The 14,039-nt window shown below is 55.8% G+C and overlaps 1 protein-coding gene across 1 annotated transcript; it reads right to left on the bottom strand.

The window, feature by feature from the left end:
* Positions 1-9,900: 9,900 nt before the first annotated feature.
* MAFB (MAF bZIP transcription factor B) lies at positions 9,901-13,211 on the bottom strand. The gene has a single exon (XM_025875417.2). It carries the CDS (start codon positions 12,816-12,818, stop codon positions 11,847-11,849), a length of 972 nt encoding a protein of 323 aa, XP_025731202.1. The 5' UTR covers positions 12,819-13,211; the 3' UTR covers positions 9,901-11,846.
* Between the last annotated feature and the right edge of the window lie 828 nt (positions 13,212-14,039).

Raw genomic sequence — 14,039 nt, 5'->3', positions numbered from 1 at the left:
AATCCCAGCACTGCCACTTAGCTGTGCATTCTTGGGCAAGCTGTTTAACCTCTCTGTGATGATACCGTTTCCTCATCCAGCAAATGGGGGTAGCGCTATCCCCTGGCTCACAGAGTTAGTGTAAGGGTCACATGAATTACTAGTTGAGAAACACTTAAGTGCCAGACATATGGAAAGTGTTTGTCAAATAAGGTCCTTTGAGACCACAGCCCCTGGTCTACCTCTCAAAGATGGAAACAGGAGGACTCTGACATGGTATGTCCTTAGTGATCCTGTTCTGGGTGCTAGTAGTCACCAAGTGCTTTTGCTACCCACAAACCATCGCTTCTATGATATGCCCTGGCAGAGTCCCAAGCACCGACTTCAGGCTCACAGGTCTGTAATCTGAGGAATGAATCTACTACCTATCAACAATTTCATCAGGTTCAAACCAATGCAGCTACTTTTTGAGAGCAGGGCTTCTGGACCTTTCTTGGTTTTCTGGTATACTCTCCTCCCTCAGGCAAACAGAACAAGGAAGGAGGGCCACCCAAGAGAACCCCTGCGGAGCCAACCTTTGTGGAGATCTCAAGCAAAAGGAAAGTCTTTTAGATATGTGATATCTGTAATCCAGCTGATGTGTGACTTTCCTAGTATATAAAAGTATAAAACCCAGGGAGAGGTCACTCTCTGTTGACTCTGAAGGAGACAGAAGCTGGGCAGGCAGGCAAAAAGGGGTTCTGTTTAAGGTTCTCATCTGAGAGCCAGGACAGACTCTTCCCAGGGTCTCTGTGCTTTGCTTCTGCCCTCTGACCTTCCCCAAATCCCCTCAGAATCTGGCTCAGCATCTTGGACTGCCAAAGCCACGATTTAGGTGGAACTGGAATTTGGGGCATTGCTCTCTTTCGGGGCAAAGACAAACTAGTGGGTTACTGATTTTGCAGACAAGACAGTGACAAGACCAGAGGTAAGTTTTTGGAAGAAGACCCTGGCAGCCTGAGAGGGGCCAGTCTAGGGTGGGGCCTGCAAGGCGAGTTTATGAGACTCTGGGAACGGACCCAGAACAAAGTGGGGACATTCCAAACTGAGGTGCAGTGGTGGAAAAAGCCAGAAGCATGCATCACAGAGGGGATATGAAAGCAGATCTGCCCCCAAGAAATCGGCTTCTTTCTCAAGATCTAGAACACAGACCAACACAAGGAGCTCACTGGCCGGTGGTATTAGCTGCCACCTGGAGACACACTCTCTCCCAGCTCTGCTTGGAAACAAGAGTCCCCTGACTCTATTTACCTAACTGTGAAATGGCCCTGATGCCTGATTCCTTCCAGTGTGAGGTAAAGAACCAAAAGTCATGAAGAATACAAGGGGGTGGGTGGGGTCGGGGACTGCTCGCTGATACGCTTCCATTTCCCAGCCCCGATTATGCACAAGAAATGTCCTCGGGAACGTGTCAACCTCTCTTCATCTGCGTTCCACTTTTAGAAAGCCTCTTCCTGCCTCAATGAAACACAAAGCAGGAGCTTGGGGAAGGTTGATTTTGACTTGAGGACACTGAATACAATCTTTTCTGGATGTTTACCAAGTATGTTTACCAAGCAGCCTGCTCTCCAAACCCCACCAATTGCTTAAAACAAGAAAGCTGTTGATTTGTAGAGTGTTTTCTTTTTAAAAAAAAAAAAATCATCACAAATGTTAGATTTAGAGACATTATTTCTTTTTAAAAAATAACTTGTCAAGGGGACAAAGTATTTAGGAGGCTTTCTTCTCAGCTCAGAAAGCAACAGGGAAGGGAGTAAGAGAAGCCTTTTTTTCTGCAGGAGATTGGGAGAGGGGATAAATTAGGGAAGGGAGGATGGTCGGACACAGGAGGAAAGCTGGTTTGTTCCCTGCCCTCTGAATCCCAACAAGACCGATCTCTGATCCACCCACCCCTGCCTTTTTCTCTTCAAAGACCCACCAAGAATCTAGGGGGAGACAATGAGAATGAGCTCTGTTCAGGCACCCCCCCCCAGCCTTCCCTCCCTTCTGTCCCACCCCACTGCCCCCCCACCTGCCTCTCATATCAGATGTCAGCCTCTCTCCTCACAGATACCAGAATGTGTCCCAAAGTGCCCCACTGAGGGATATAAGATTTTGGTGGATGACACGCAAACAATCTTTTTTAAAAAACTAGTGGTATTTATTTTAAGGAGTATCAAAAAACTACATAAATATAGATGATAGACAGATCATAGATGGATAGAGTTAATAAGATAGATAGATAGCCAGGACCCCAAAGCCATGCTTTCACAGAAATTACCCCTTTCCTCTTTAAATACATTTTACTCAATGCATATTCATTCAGCCAATTACTGGGTTATTGGGGTCTTACCAATGCCAGGCACCACTCATGGTGCTTGGGAACATTAGTGAACCAAACAGCCATCAGACATGGACCTCACAGAGCTTATGTGCTGGCAGGAAAAGGCAGAAAGTAAGCAATAGATGAATAAATAATCCAGTGTTCTAAGGTGATTAGCATTATGGGAGAGGTGCAGGGAGGGGGGAAAGAAGAAAAGGAACAACAGAGCAGAATAAGGCAGGTCTGGAGGGCCCAGGGAGGAGGGAGGGAGCAGGTTGTCAGATCAGGTAGGGTGGTCAGGATAAGCCTCATCAAGAAGGAGAGATAGATCTGAGCAAGGAGGTAAAGGGGGTGAGGGGGTCTGCCGCCGCTTTATCTGGGGGAAGAATGGTGCAGGGAGAGGGAACAGCTCAAGCACATATCCTGAGCAAAGAGAATAATCAGCCTATTCCAGAAAGAAATTTAGACCTAGAAGGTTCTTCCCCTACCCATTTGATTTGGGTAATGCCTATTCGGGCTTCCTATCTTAGCTCAAATATCACCTCCTCCAGGAAGTCCTCCCTGACCACTCTTTCCCCAGTCTATGTAAGCTTCATTGTACTATAGATGCTCTCAGAGGCCCATCTTGCTTTCTCCTTTTGAAACTGGGCACTGATTAGTTTAATACATAACCGCTCGCTCTTTCTCTTACTAGATCGTAAACTCTATGAGGATTTGTTCACCAGGAGGATTTCTGGTTTTACTCTGGTTTGTTATATTGCCAACACCTAGCACAATGCCTGGCGTATGGAAGACACACAACAAATATTTGTTCCGTGATTGAGTGAATAGTCTTGGGTGGCAGGCCTGGAAGCAGAGTATTTGCCGAACACAAGATTGCAGCAGCTGTGGAGAAGTGGGACACTGGGCTCCTGGGACCCAAAGTTTTGGTGGGTCAGAGCAGCTCCAGAAGCTGGAGCCCCCCCACCCTATAGCAAACCTGGATCAGCCTGGGGCTCCCACCTCGCTCTTGCGCCCACCTGCTCACCGGGCCCCCACGTGCTGTCTCTCCAGGATAACTTCTGTCTGCACCGGAGATGCCAAGTCCCAGATAAGGACAACGCATTTGCTCCCCCTTCAACTCTGCACCTGCAGCAGCAACAGCATTGAAATGCTTCCTTTCGAAGCTCCCAGAAGAATCCTGGGAGTGGAGACCAACATGGGTACATTTGCTGGGATGTCTGACGAGGCACACAGAGGGTCGTGTGCGCCCGCGAGTGTGTGGTCACCCTCCTGTATGTGGGCACCCTCCCGAAGCAAGCATGATCGCAGAGCCTCCATCTGACAGGTAACGCGCAGCAGCTGCGTGATTTACAGGGGCGTGTGGGGAGAGCTTTCCTCTCTCACTTTGAGCTCTTGAGTGCTTCATATAAATATTTATGGGAGCCTGGGCCTCCATTAACCCCGCCAGTGCCACATTTCACTCGTTACGTGGTGCTTGTGTGCGAATGAATGTGAAGGCAAGTGTTCAATACACAATGCACGTATGTCAGTGCATGTGAGCATAGGAAGATGTGCATGGACCCATATGCATTTTGTGAGAGTTATATATACATAATCGCTGTGGTTCAGTGGAAGTCTAAACCCGTGCAGGGCTATGCATCATGCGTGCATTTTGTGCACCCTGTGCAAGAGTGCATGTATATAGCAGATAAGTGCATGCGGATTTAAGCGTGGGCACCTACATGCCTGCCTCTGTGCGTAGAAGCATGAGCTGCATATGTGTTGATGCATGTGCCTCCTTAAGGGCATAAGCACATCTGTGTGCAGGTCCTGCGTTTCCACATCACACCAGAAACAGCTGTGGTTAAACTAAGGATGATTCCGTCAAAATTGCCTCACCTAGAGACTGCTTCTTCTACAGACACTTGCTCTGCTAATTATGATCCATTTACTGGAAAGTTCAACTGAAAACACATGAAAGGTGAGGGGTCTGTTGATGAATTATGAAAAGCACCAATGTCCCAGGCTAGCAATGCCCAAGCAAGCAATGCCCCCCCCCACACACACACACCAGGACCACCATAAGCCGCTGGCTTCTCGGTGAGAGATTGAAATGGGAGACAGAGCTATAGTTTTCCCTCCAACCCCCTTGTCATATTTGTCTTGCTGGATCTCCAAGTGCCCATTGCCCATCTCCGTGTCTGGGCAGGGAGCATTATGGATGGAGAAGAGTAATCACACCCCCCAAGAAAGTGACTACCCTACGCAGAAGGAATTAGAAAGGAAACTTCCACCCCAAGAAAGGGGCTATTTCCCACCCCTCCCTATTTTCCCCCAAGTTCCCCCCATCCCGGGTATTTCAGATAAGAGATTGAGAACTTGTGGAGTTTGGTGGCAAAAATACAAATTTTGGTATCAGATAGGTGGGGACTGAAGCTTTAGGTCCCCCACTGGGTGACACTGGGCAAGAGGCACCTACTCGGGGCCTACTTTTCCATCTCTGATCTGCATGGACGAGAGTAATCCACACTTCAGAGAGGTAAGTGAAATGTCATAACAGGACTAACCTCATGATCTGGCCACATCTCTTGTGCTCTGTGACCTGGTTGCCCCTTGTCGGTGGAAGGGGGCATGTGTACCAGGCTCCAGCTCCCAGGACACAAAGGAGGGCAGATGCCAAGCCCTGCGTTGGGAAATGCAGCCCTTTGCTGCCCACTCAGGGAAAGCAGAGCTGAATCCCCAGACCAGGGCCCCATCTCAGTGGGAAACCCTAGCAGTCAAAGCAGTGAAAGTGACATCAGAAGAAACAAGGGAACTTGAAAGTGAGCTCCTGATTCCTGATGGGGGAGTCACAAGCCAAGCTGGATGCCTTGCCTTGCTCTCTCCAGCTCTGAAATGAGTATCCTTTAGGCTTCCCATCCCCTGCACCCCCGTCTATTTACTGGAAGGAATACAAACCGTAGTAAAATGCACAGAGCTCTACAAGGGAAAGCACAGCGACATAAATTTTCAATTTGTGGACTTCTGCCCCCTTCTCACACTGAACCTGGCTTCCAGAAAGTATCAGGCCTCCTCCCGTTGCCTCTGTGGCGGCTCTTCCAGCCTGAGGACAGCATCCCCCTTTTGATACAAATAAAAAGGAATGTGTAACAAGCAGCTGCTATTTTACAGGAAAACAACTTCACATGCAAAGAATGCAGAGGCGCAGCTAGCGCGGAGTTTTGCTTTGGAACAAGCCCTTATTAATAATTTAGATGGTTTTCCAAATTGGAGCCGCAACTTATCTCCCACATTTAATTTCTTGCAAGTGAGAACAGTTAGCTCTGATTCTCTTATCCAAATGCATCTTTTAAGATAATACGTGTAGCGCAGTGGAGAAGGGCATTCAGATATGAGGAAGATGCGTGGAAACAGCCGGTAGAACATGGTGCAGGCCTGCAAGGTCCAGGGACTGTGTGCTCCCCAGCTGAAAGGACTGCCCTCTGTAGCCTAGACGCCTGCTCACAGAAGCAGAAACTGCAGAAGGGACAGAATTCCAGCATCAGCAGAGGGGGCCAGCCGCAGCAGCCTTCTCCAACAGGAAGCTAGTCCTCCCAGCCAGGTAAGCACCAGCCTGGGAAGCCTTATGGTGGCTTCTTCCGCCAACCAGGTTCAGCCTGGACCAGGGACTCTCCCTTCGCTGCAAGCTGGCATGTCTCCGGAGGGCACAGTGCTAGGCCCAAGCTTGGGAGCAGCTCTTTTAACCAGACTGACACCTTTTAGGAGGGCTGCTGATGGAAAAGACCGCAGTCTGCAAAAGGCGCCCTTTGTGGACTTTTATTTTGGTGGGGGGAGGAGGGGCAGAGTGAATCTCTAATCCTCCCTTCCTTACATAACAAATCCAAACACTACTATCTCTGAGAGGAGAGGCCAGGCCTTCTGACTGCAGTCTGTACAGGGAAGGGTTACGCAAGAAGCCAGTTCTGGGTTTTCCTTTCTGAAAACAGAGGGGCTCTGAAGTGCCGTTGGGGGGGGTGGTGGTGTTGCATCGGTAGGCGGGCAAGGGACCCACCGGAGTCGCTAGACCCCGCTGTTTCCCGGGACCCAAAGAGAAAGAATTTGAGGTGTGGGGGGGGGGGGGGGGGGGGGGGGGAATTGCCTGGCCTGGCAGAAGCCTAGCTCTAGTCACAGAAAAAGCCAAATGACCATGCTGCTGGGTTCCAGGCAGCCCCCACTCCGAGCCCGAGAGGACAGGCACAGCTAGAGTGTGCGTGGGATGGAGGTGGGCCCCTCTCACAGGGACCCGGTTGGTCCTGCCACAAAAATGGCCAGAGACCCTGGACCGAAGGAAGGAAGCCCAGCTGTGACCAAAAGAGGGGTCGGGGTCTAGGTCCCAGCCCCAGCTTCCCCAGCCCCTGCCACCGACAGTCGGGGTGGCCCGCTGTCTCGCCAGCGCCAGCGGGGGCCCTGCTGGAGGTCAGTCCCCACCAGCCCTGCTGCTGGCGGGTCGGATGCAAGGGAAGGCTGGGGAGCCGAAGCCGTCAGGGCAAGAGCCCAGAGTGGCTGGCCCCGGCCCGGAGCTGCGCGGAGGAGGCTCGGGCCGCCAGACCCCATCGCCAGGCCCCATCTCCCGGCCCTCGCCCCTCCCCGCACTTACCCGACAACTCGGAGCCCCTCGGAGCCCTTCCTCGCCTGGCGGCGCCTGGAGGAAAGGCAGAAGGGACTGGGAGGAAAAATGTAGGGACAAAGTTTTCCGAAGTCAAGAGTTTACCGAGAAAGGGCTGCAGGAAAGGGAAATGGCAGAGAGTAAGGACGCGGGAGACCGCCGAGCCGGGCGGACGCCGCCACCCCTGCCGCGCCGGTCGGGACCCCGGGCTCCCGGGACGCCGCACCGAGCGTCATACCCGACCCCTCGCGGAAGGTGGCGGCGGCCGATCCCACGGGCACAGCCTCCCACACACCGGTGCCGACCGGGGGTCCTAAGGCCCGAGCAGCTGGGGAGTGGGGGCAGGGCCGTGCGCTCCGGCCGGGACCTGACCCGGGCCGCCCCAGTCCGGGGCTCAGCCTGGAGCGAGCCACCTTCCCGGGGCCCGTGTGTGCCCCCCCACGTGCGTCGCGGTGTCTGTGTGTGTCCGACTCGGCGTGCGTCCCCAAGTGCAGGCGCCGTCCTGGCTGCGTGGCACCGCTGCGGGCGCGGAAGGCGCTGGGAAGATTTTGCCCCCGGCGTCGCGGAGGATCGCGAGGGGCCCGCGAAGGGCCCCCGAGCCGCGGGGCGCGGTGGGAACCGGAAAGGAGCCGGCGGGCTGCAGGGCGCCGCGGGGCTGGCGCGGGCCGGACGGCCTCGGGACTCAGTTCGCTCTTCCTGAGCTCGCGCGCGCCGGCTCTGCGCTGTCGCGGTGGGTCGGGACGGAGGGCTGCGGGCCGAGACGTGGCCAGGGCTTGCCCGCCCCGGGGTCTCTCGAGGTCCCGGCCTCCTCCGGTGCGCTGCCGGCTCTGCCCGGCTCAAGCCTGCGAGCGTCCCGGGCCGACGGGCGCTCAAATAATAGGTTGGTGCCGGGACACGGGGCGCGTGCAAGGGCACCCGTGTGGGTGCTGGGTGTGGGTGTCTGTGTTATCTGTGTGTCAGTGTGTCAGTGGGACTATGTGGTGGGGTGGTCAGCTTCTCAGAGATGTAACTGGTCACTCTGAAACGGCCTGATCTACCGTGTCATCCTAGATGCTGGTCGGCACTGGGTTGGTGTCTGTGTTTTCTGCTCTGGAGAAGGAAAACCAATGTCGGAGTTTGCGACCCTCCCCAGCCCAGAGGCTGTTCAAGCAGAGTCCAGGTGACCTTAGAGGTGGGAGACGCCAGCCAGTCCGCTTGGGGTTATTCCAAAGGGAGTCAGACCTCCACTACATGGAAGCAAGGTCATCCCCTTTGGTCTCCGGATCGAAGCAGCAGGGGGATCCTCCAGTGCTCAGCCTGGCCGAGACCTCTTTCGCCCCACAGGGGATACACTTGTACCTGTGGGCTTGCTCTTAGCAAGTTTGAGTGTGTGCACTTGTACACACAACTACAACTAATCATAACCCCTCGCTCCTTCATCCATGTGCACTCGGGTAGAGCTACTTCACAGCCAGACTCAGCCACCATCCTCCTCCCTGATCACAGCCAAAGCCTTCCCCGCCAGGCATATCTCCGGGTTAGTGAAATGAACTGGGCCTTGGAATTTAATTCAAGCTAGAACTTCTGACTGCTACTAAACAACACTAAAGCGCCACTAACTGTAAATCACTCCTGGTAGTATTTGCTTCCTTATGTTTGGGATTTTTCCCTGCTCTGTCTTTGCCAAACCCCGACCACCATCCCCAAGATTCCAGGGATCCTGGGCCAAAATCTATTCCCTGCTAGTTTTAGCCTTTGCTTCCTTCTCCCCAGTTCTTCCCGGCTCTAGCTTTGGGCTGGGGCTCGCAGCCCGGGTCTCTACACCTCTGCATTCGGGTCCCGAAGTTCCGTGTTAGGAACTCTCGGCCAGAGAACCCCAGGGCTGGAAGGCTGAGTCTCTGGGACTGTAGGTATTAGGTCTGAGGAGACCAGAAGCCCCTTGGACCCAGCCATCGCCAAAGGAACAGAGGATCCTTCTGGATTTGGGAGGGGTGGTGGGGGGTGGGAATCCCACTCTGACTCTCAGAAATATCTGAGGCCAACTCTGAATTATAGACAAGATTCTGAGAAGGCTGAGGGGGGGTTTGGGGTAACCTAGGTGGGAGAGCTTGACTCTTCTAAGAGTCTGGCAAAGGAAAGGTACTGGGCCCAGCTCCCAGTCTGCAGTCCGAGGTGCTGTACCAGAATGATGCCCCAAACCCCCTCTGGCCCCCAATCTGGAGAGTCACTGAAATCCTGGTCCAGCCATGCAGTGGCCTTCTGTGGGTCTGAGGGCTCCAGGCCTGAGTGGCATGTGTGCCCAGGGCACACCACCCCCCAAAAACAGGTCCACAAGGAAGGGTTTCCTGTCTGAAGGGGCTTCCACCCCCAAACCTGGGGCTGGATTCCACTTGCAGGACTTCGGCAAGCCCTGGGGAAGGGGGCATAGGCCTCCACTCAGGGCGGGCAGGCATTCTCACTCTGGGCAGGAAGATGCACTGGGCAGGAGAAAGTTGAGAGCCTTGCAGCCCCGACAGAAGGGCCAGAGTGACAGGGCCAACTGAGCCTGATTGCCAAAAAGACTCTGCTTCCCCATCAGAAGGCTCTGGCTTCTAGGGATCGGCTATTCTCTGCCTCAAGCAAGCAGGCCCATCTTGATCGCCAAGCCTGAAAGCCCCAAAAAAGTGTACCCCCTCTCAGCTCACAAACTGGCTCCTGAATGAGGTCTCTACCTAGAGTGAGAAGCAGAAACACATGTGAGGCTCACGTACATACACACTCAAAAGCAAGGGCGAGATTTGCCCAGACATGGTCTGTTTCTCCATTGGCCAGGGAGAGTAAGAGTGTCCCCAAATTGATGCAACTCTTAAAAAGGCAAGGGAAGAAAGTCAAAGTCAGGCGAACGCGGAGTCCTCTAAATAAACACCATTTCCATGGTTTTAATAAGCAAAATAGGAAACCATTTTAATAACCAAAAAACAGAAACCAGTCTGAATAAAACTACAATAGACTAGGTTTTAATATTTTCATATCATAAGCAGGGTTTGAAATTGATCCCTTATTTTACATGAAATAAAAACAAATTTCTGTTGCAGCAAATTTGATTTCAACACAGTTGAATCCATAAAAACCGAAGCTCGTTTCTGATGCAGGACAAATATCCACAATATTTAAAACTGCAAGCACCATGCGGTTCATACAATCTTGTTATTACTGTTAATTTATCAACTAATACAAACTCAAAAATGCATCCGGCCAGCAGCGCCAGCAATTTCAAATGGGAACTAAAAAATACGCTTTCATTTTGGTATTTTTGTCAGTGCAACTTAAATCCTTTTACTGACCTGCAGGAAAAAAAAAAAGTAATAAAGAAAAACACCCAGATTTTCCCTATAACTACTATACAACTGAAGGGGGTGTGGGGGAGGACACCACCAATAACTCACCTGCTATTTCAAAAGCAGGGGAAAAAAACACACATAACGTGTTGGTCTAAAGGACGCGCTTGAAAGTTGCAAAATTTCTTGCCAATGTCTGGGTTTCCGGTACTTTCTGAGTGTGGAGGTTGGTTCAACACAAGTTTAGTTCACCACTGGGCAGTGTCAGGGCTGGTCAAGCCCGCTCACCCTAAAAGCTCAGCAGCCACAGCAATTAGCAGGGGCTTGGAGGCTTTTGAAGGGACCCTGGGGTGATTCCGATGGCATTAAAAAGCAAGTAAGATCTGTTCTCCTTTCCTTTCTAGTGAGGGGTGTCAATTTTGCCAAAAGACGAGGTGGGAGTGAAGACATTACCTCCGCTGCTCTAGGGTGCGGAACTGGACAGCTGCCCTGCCCTGGTACTCAGGAGCTGGGACCCCAGTCCTCTTTCAACACCAACAAAATTGAAAACTTCTGAAGTGGAAGAGACAAGAGGACCGAATGGAGACAGGAAAGGGAAGAAAACATGCAACTTCCAAGGGTGCCCCAAGACAAAGTTGTTTTCTGATGCAAAATGCCCAGAACTTTATTTTTTTTAACTTACAAAAAAATAATGCCATGATAATAAACCCAAACGAAGACACTCAGCTTGCTGCCACGTTCTCTAAGCGGTTTGGCGGGGCGGGTATTTACAAGCGGACGGCCGGGACTGAAACCCGGCAAGCAGCCGCTGGAGTTTCTGCACTGCCATCCCTTCTCACTCAAAGAAACAAGGGGTTATGATCCATGATCAACAACATGCTAAAGTTAAACAAGAAAATGGTACAAAATAGAAATTATTACCATACATGTCCAGCATGCAGGATTAATATTTTTAATGCAGATTTTCGTATTTTTTCTATATAATCGAGCAGGCAATAAAACTGATGAGAATTGCGCGCAGAACGTCCTAACTGAGGCCCGCGTCTCCGGGCTGAGAGCCAGTGTTCTCCGGACCCTGGACAGACAGGTCCTTCTGTCCTTCCTTCCTTCGCTCAGCCTCGCCTCGCGCCTGCCGGGACGCCAGGGTCCCTCTCCTCTCCTCTCCTCTCCTCGCTGCTCTCTTCCTGGGTTGGACTGCGCTCCGGGCCGCGAGGCAGCGGCCCCCGCTTAACGCGCAAAGTTCAGAAAGCCAGGAGTCTCCAGACGGCCTTAGCGACTCCTCCGGACTATGCCTTGCCGCCCTCCAGCCTGGAGAAAAGTTGCTCCGGGACTTCCCACCCCCTCGTCTGTCTCTGGCTCTGCTCGGGTCTAGGAGGCGGCGCTGGCGCGAGCCGCTCTCCCCTTGGCCAAGGTCCCCTGCCTGCCCGCGCGCCCTCCCGTCGCCCGCGTCCCGCGCCCCGCGCGCCCTTCCTCCCTCTCCCTCAAGTCAAACAGGTCAAGGCTGGGGCCGTGGCAGGGACAGGATCCGGGGGAGTCCGGGGCTGGGGACACGGGACAGGGAGTCCGGGCCGGGGCAAGGGCGGGGGCCGGGACCGGCCACGACTCACAGAAAGAACTCGGGAGAGGAGGGGCTGTCGCTGGTGGAGCCCGCCTCTCTGAAGCCGGAGTTGGCGAGTTTCTCGCACTTGACCTTGTAGGCGTCTCTTTCGCGGGCCAGCCGGGACACCTCCTGCTTAAGCTGCTCCACCTGCTGAATGAGCTGCGTCTTCTCGTTCTCCAGGTGGTGTTTCTGCTGGACGCGTTTATACCTGCACGACTGGGCGTAGCCCCGGTTCTTCAGGGTCCGCCGCTTCTGCTTCAGGCGGATCACCTCGTCCTTGGTGAAGCCCCGCAGGTGGCGGTTCAGCTCGCGCACCGACATGGACACGAGCTGGTCGTCGGAGAAGCGGTCCTCCACGCTGCCACTACCGCCAGCCGCCGTCGCCGCGGCGGCCGCGTGCGGCCCAGGCCCAGGGTGGCTGGTGGGCAGCTGCTGCGCTGGGCTGGCTGCGCTGGACGGCGGCGGCGACGCTTGGTGATGGTGGTGATGGTGCGGGTGCGCGTGCGGGCCCAGCTCGTCGTGGGGCACGCCGGCGCCCGGGTATGCGTGGTGCGGGTGTGGGTGGTGGTGGTGGTGATGGTGGTGCGCGCCGCGGAAGCCGTCGAAGCTCTGCAAGGGCTGCGGCACTGGGTGCGAGCCGATGAGCGCCTCCACCGCGTCCTCAGGCGTCAGGTTGAGCGCCTCGGGGTTCATTTGCTGGTAGTTGCTCGCCATCCAGTACAGGTCCTCGAGGTGAGTCTTCTGTTCGGTGGGGCTGAAGCTGGGCGACGAGGGCACCGAGCTACACGGCGTGCTGAGCGGTGTGGACGACACCGAGCCGGCTGGCTGCAGGCGCGTGCAGGGCCGGCCCGGGCGCTCCGCGCGCCCCAGCGGCTCCTTCTTCACGTCGAACTTGAGCAGGTCGAAGTCGTTGACGTACTCCATGGCCAGCGGGCTGGTGGGCAGCTCGGGCCCCATGCTCAGCTCCGCGGCCATCGCTGACGCGAGGCGCAGCCTCCGCTGCCGCCCGGGAAACTTTGCGGCCGGCCGGGGCGCGCCGAGCCGAGAGCGGGGGCGAAGAGCCGCGAGCCCGGGAGGCGGGGAGCCGAGGGCGCAGCGGGCCGGGGCCGCCGGCCAAGCCTTTGTCTGAGGACGCGGCGGCGCGCTGGAGAGTCCCGAGGCTGCCCGCGCCGCCCCAGAGCTCGGGGCTGTGGCCGCGCCGGGGCCGGGCCGAGTCGGGAGGGGTGGAGAAGCAAAGCGGGGCGTGCGGCTGGGCGGAGGGGAGGCGCCGGGCAAGCGCCCGCCGCTCGCTCTCTAGCTCTCCTGCTCTTGGGCTCTCTCGATCGCAGCCGCTCGCAGCCCGGCGGTGCAGCTGTGCTGGATCCGGCGCCGCCGCTGCCTTTTATCGCCTTCCTGATGTCACCGGGGCGCGGGGGCCCGGGCGGCCCAGCGCGCTGGCCAATGGCTGCTCGGCCCCCGCGGCCCGGCGGCGCAGGGCGGGGCGCGCCTGACAGCTCCTCCGCCCCCCGCGTCAGCTGACCGGCGGCCCGAGCCGGTGGAGAGCCGCGGAGGCCTGGCGGAGGGCTGGAGCCCAGTGGGACGGCGGGCCCGGGCCCAGCCCCCCACACTCTCCGGGCCCCGGCCCCCGCCCGCTCGCCTTCGGGGCGCGCCCCCCCCCCCGTAGGCCTGGCCGCCCCTTCCACCCCTTAGTGCTCCCTCCTCGCTCTTTACCCTTCGCTCCTCCACCCCTAGCCCGTGTCACCCCCACGGAGGCTCAGAAGGAGCGCCGGGACGACACCTCTCGGGCCCTTTGTTCCCCAGCGTCCCCCGCCCAGTGGGGGACGTTCCGTGCGCCGCGCGGCTGCGGGCCCGTAAGAGTGTGTGCCGTGCTTGCCTGTGTTTCTGCAGGTCTGCGCGTATTTGTGTGTTGGGGGTGGGTTTGCGGCTCCAAGAGTTGTGTTCAAATCCAACTCTCAGGCTCGGGGGACCCTCTTCGGGCCAAGCAGGGGCCGTTCCCCTCCTGGCGAGTGCGGTGGCCGAGCCCGGAGATAGGACTCCCCTTGCCCAGCCGCTCCCCGCGCTCACCCTATCCACAAAAGCACAAGACGAAGGGAGAGGGGAAAGAATCGGCCGAAAGGCTCTGAATTCCTTTCCCCAGCCAGACGCACGGAACCCTGAGCTCCCGAGGCTTGGGGCTGAGGCCAGCTCAGGACGGTG

The sequence above is a fragment of the Callorhinus ursinus genome, unplaced genomic scaffold (genome assembly GCF_003265705.2).
Source record: "Callorhinus ursinus isolate GAN/ISIS: 27379988/994484 unplaced genomic scaffold, GSC_fseal_2.0 scaffold38, whole genome shotgun sequence".
In the NCBI taxonomy this organism is placed as follows: Eukaryota; Metazoa; Chordata; class Mammalia; order Carnivora; family Otariidae; genus Callorhinus; species Callorhinus ursinus.
This window is presented reverse-complemented; position numbering and strand designations above follow the sequence as displayed.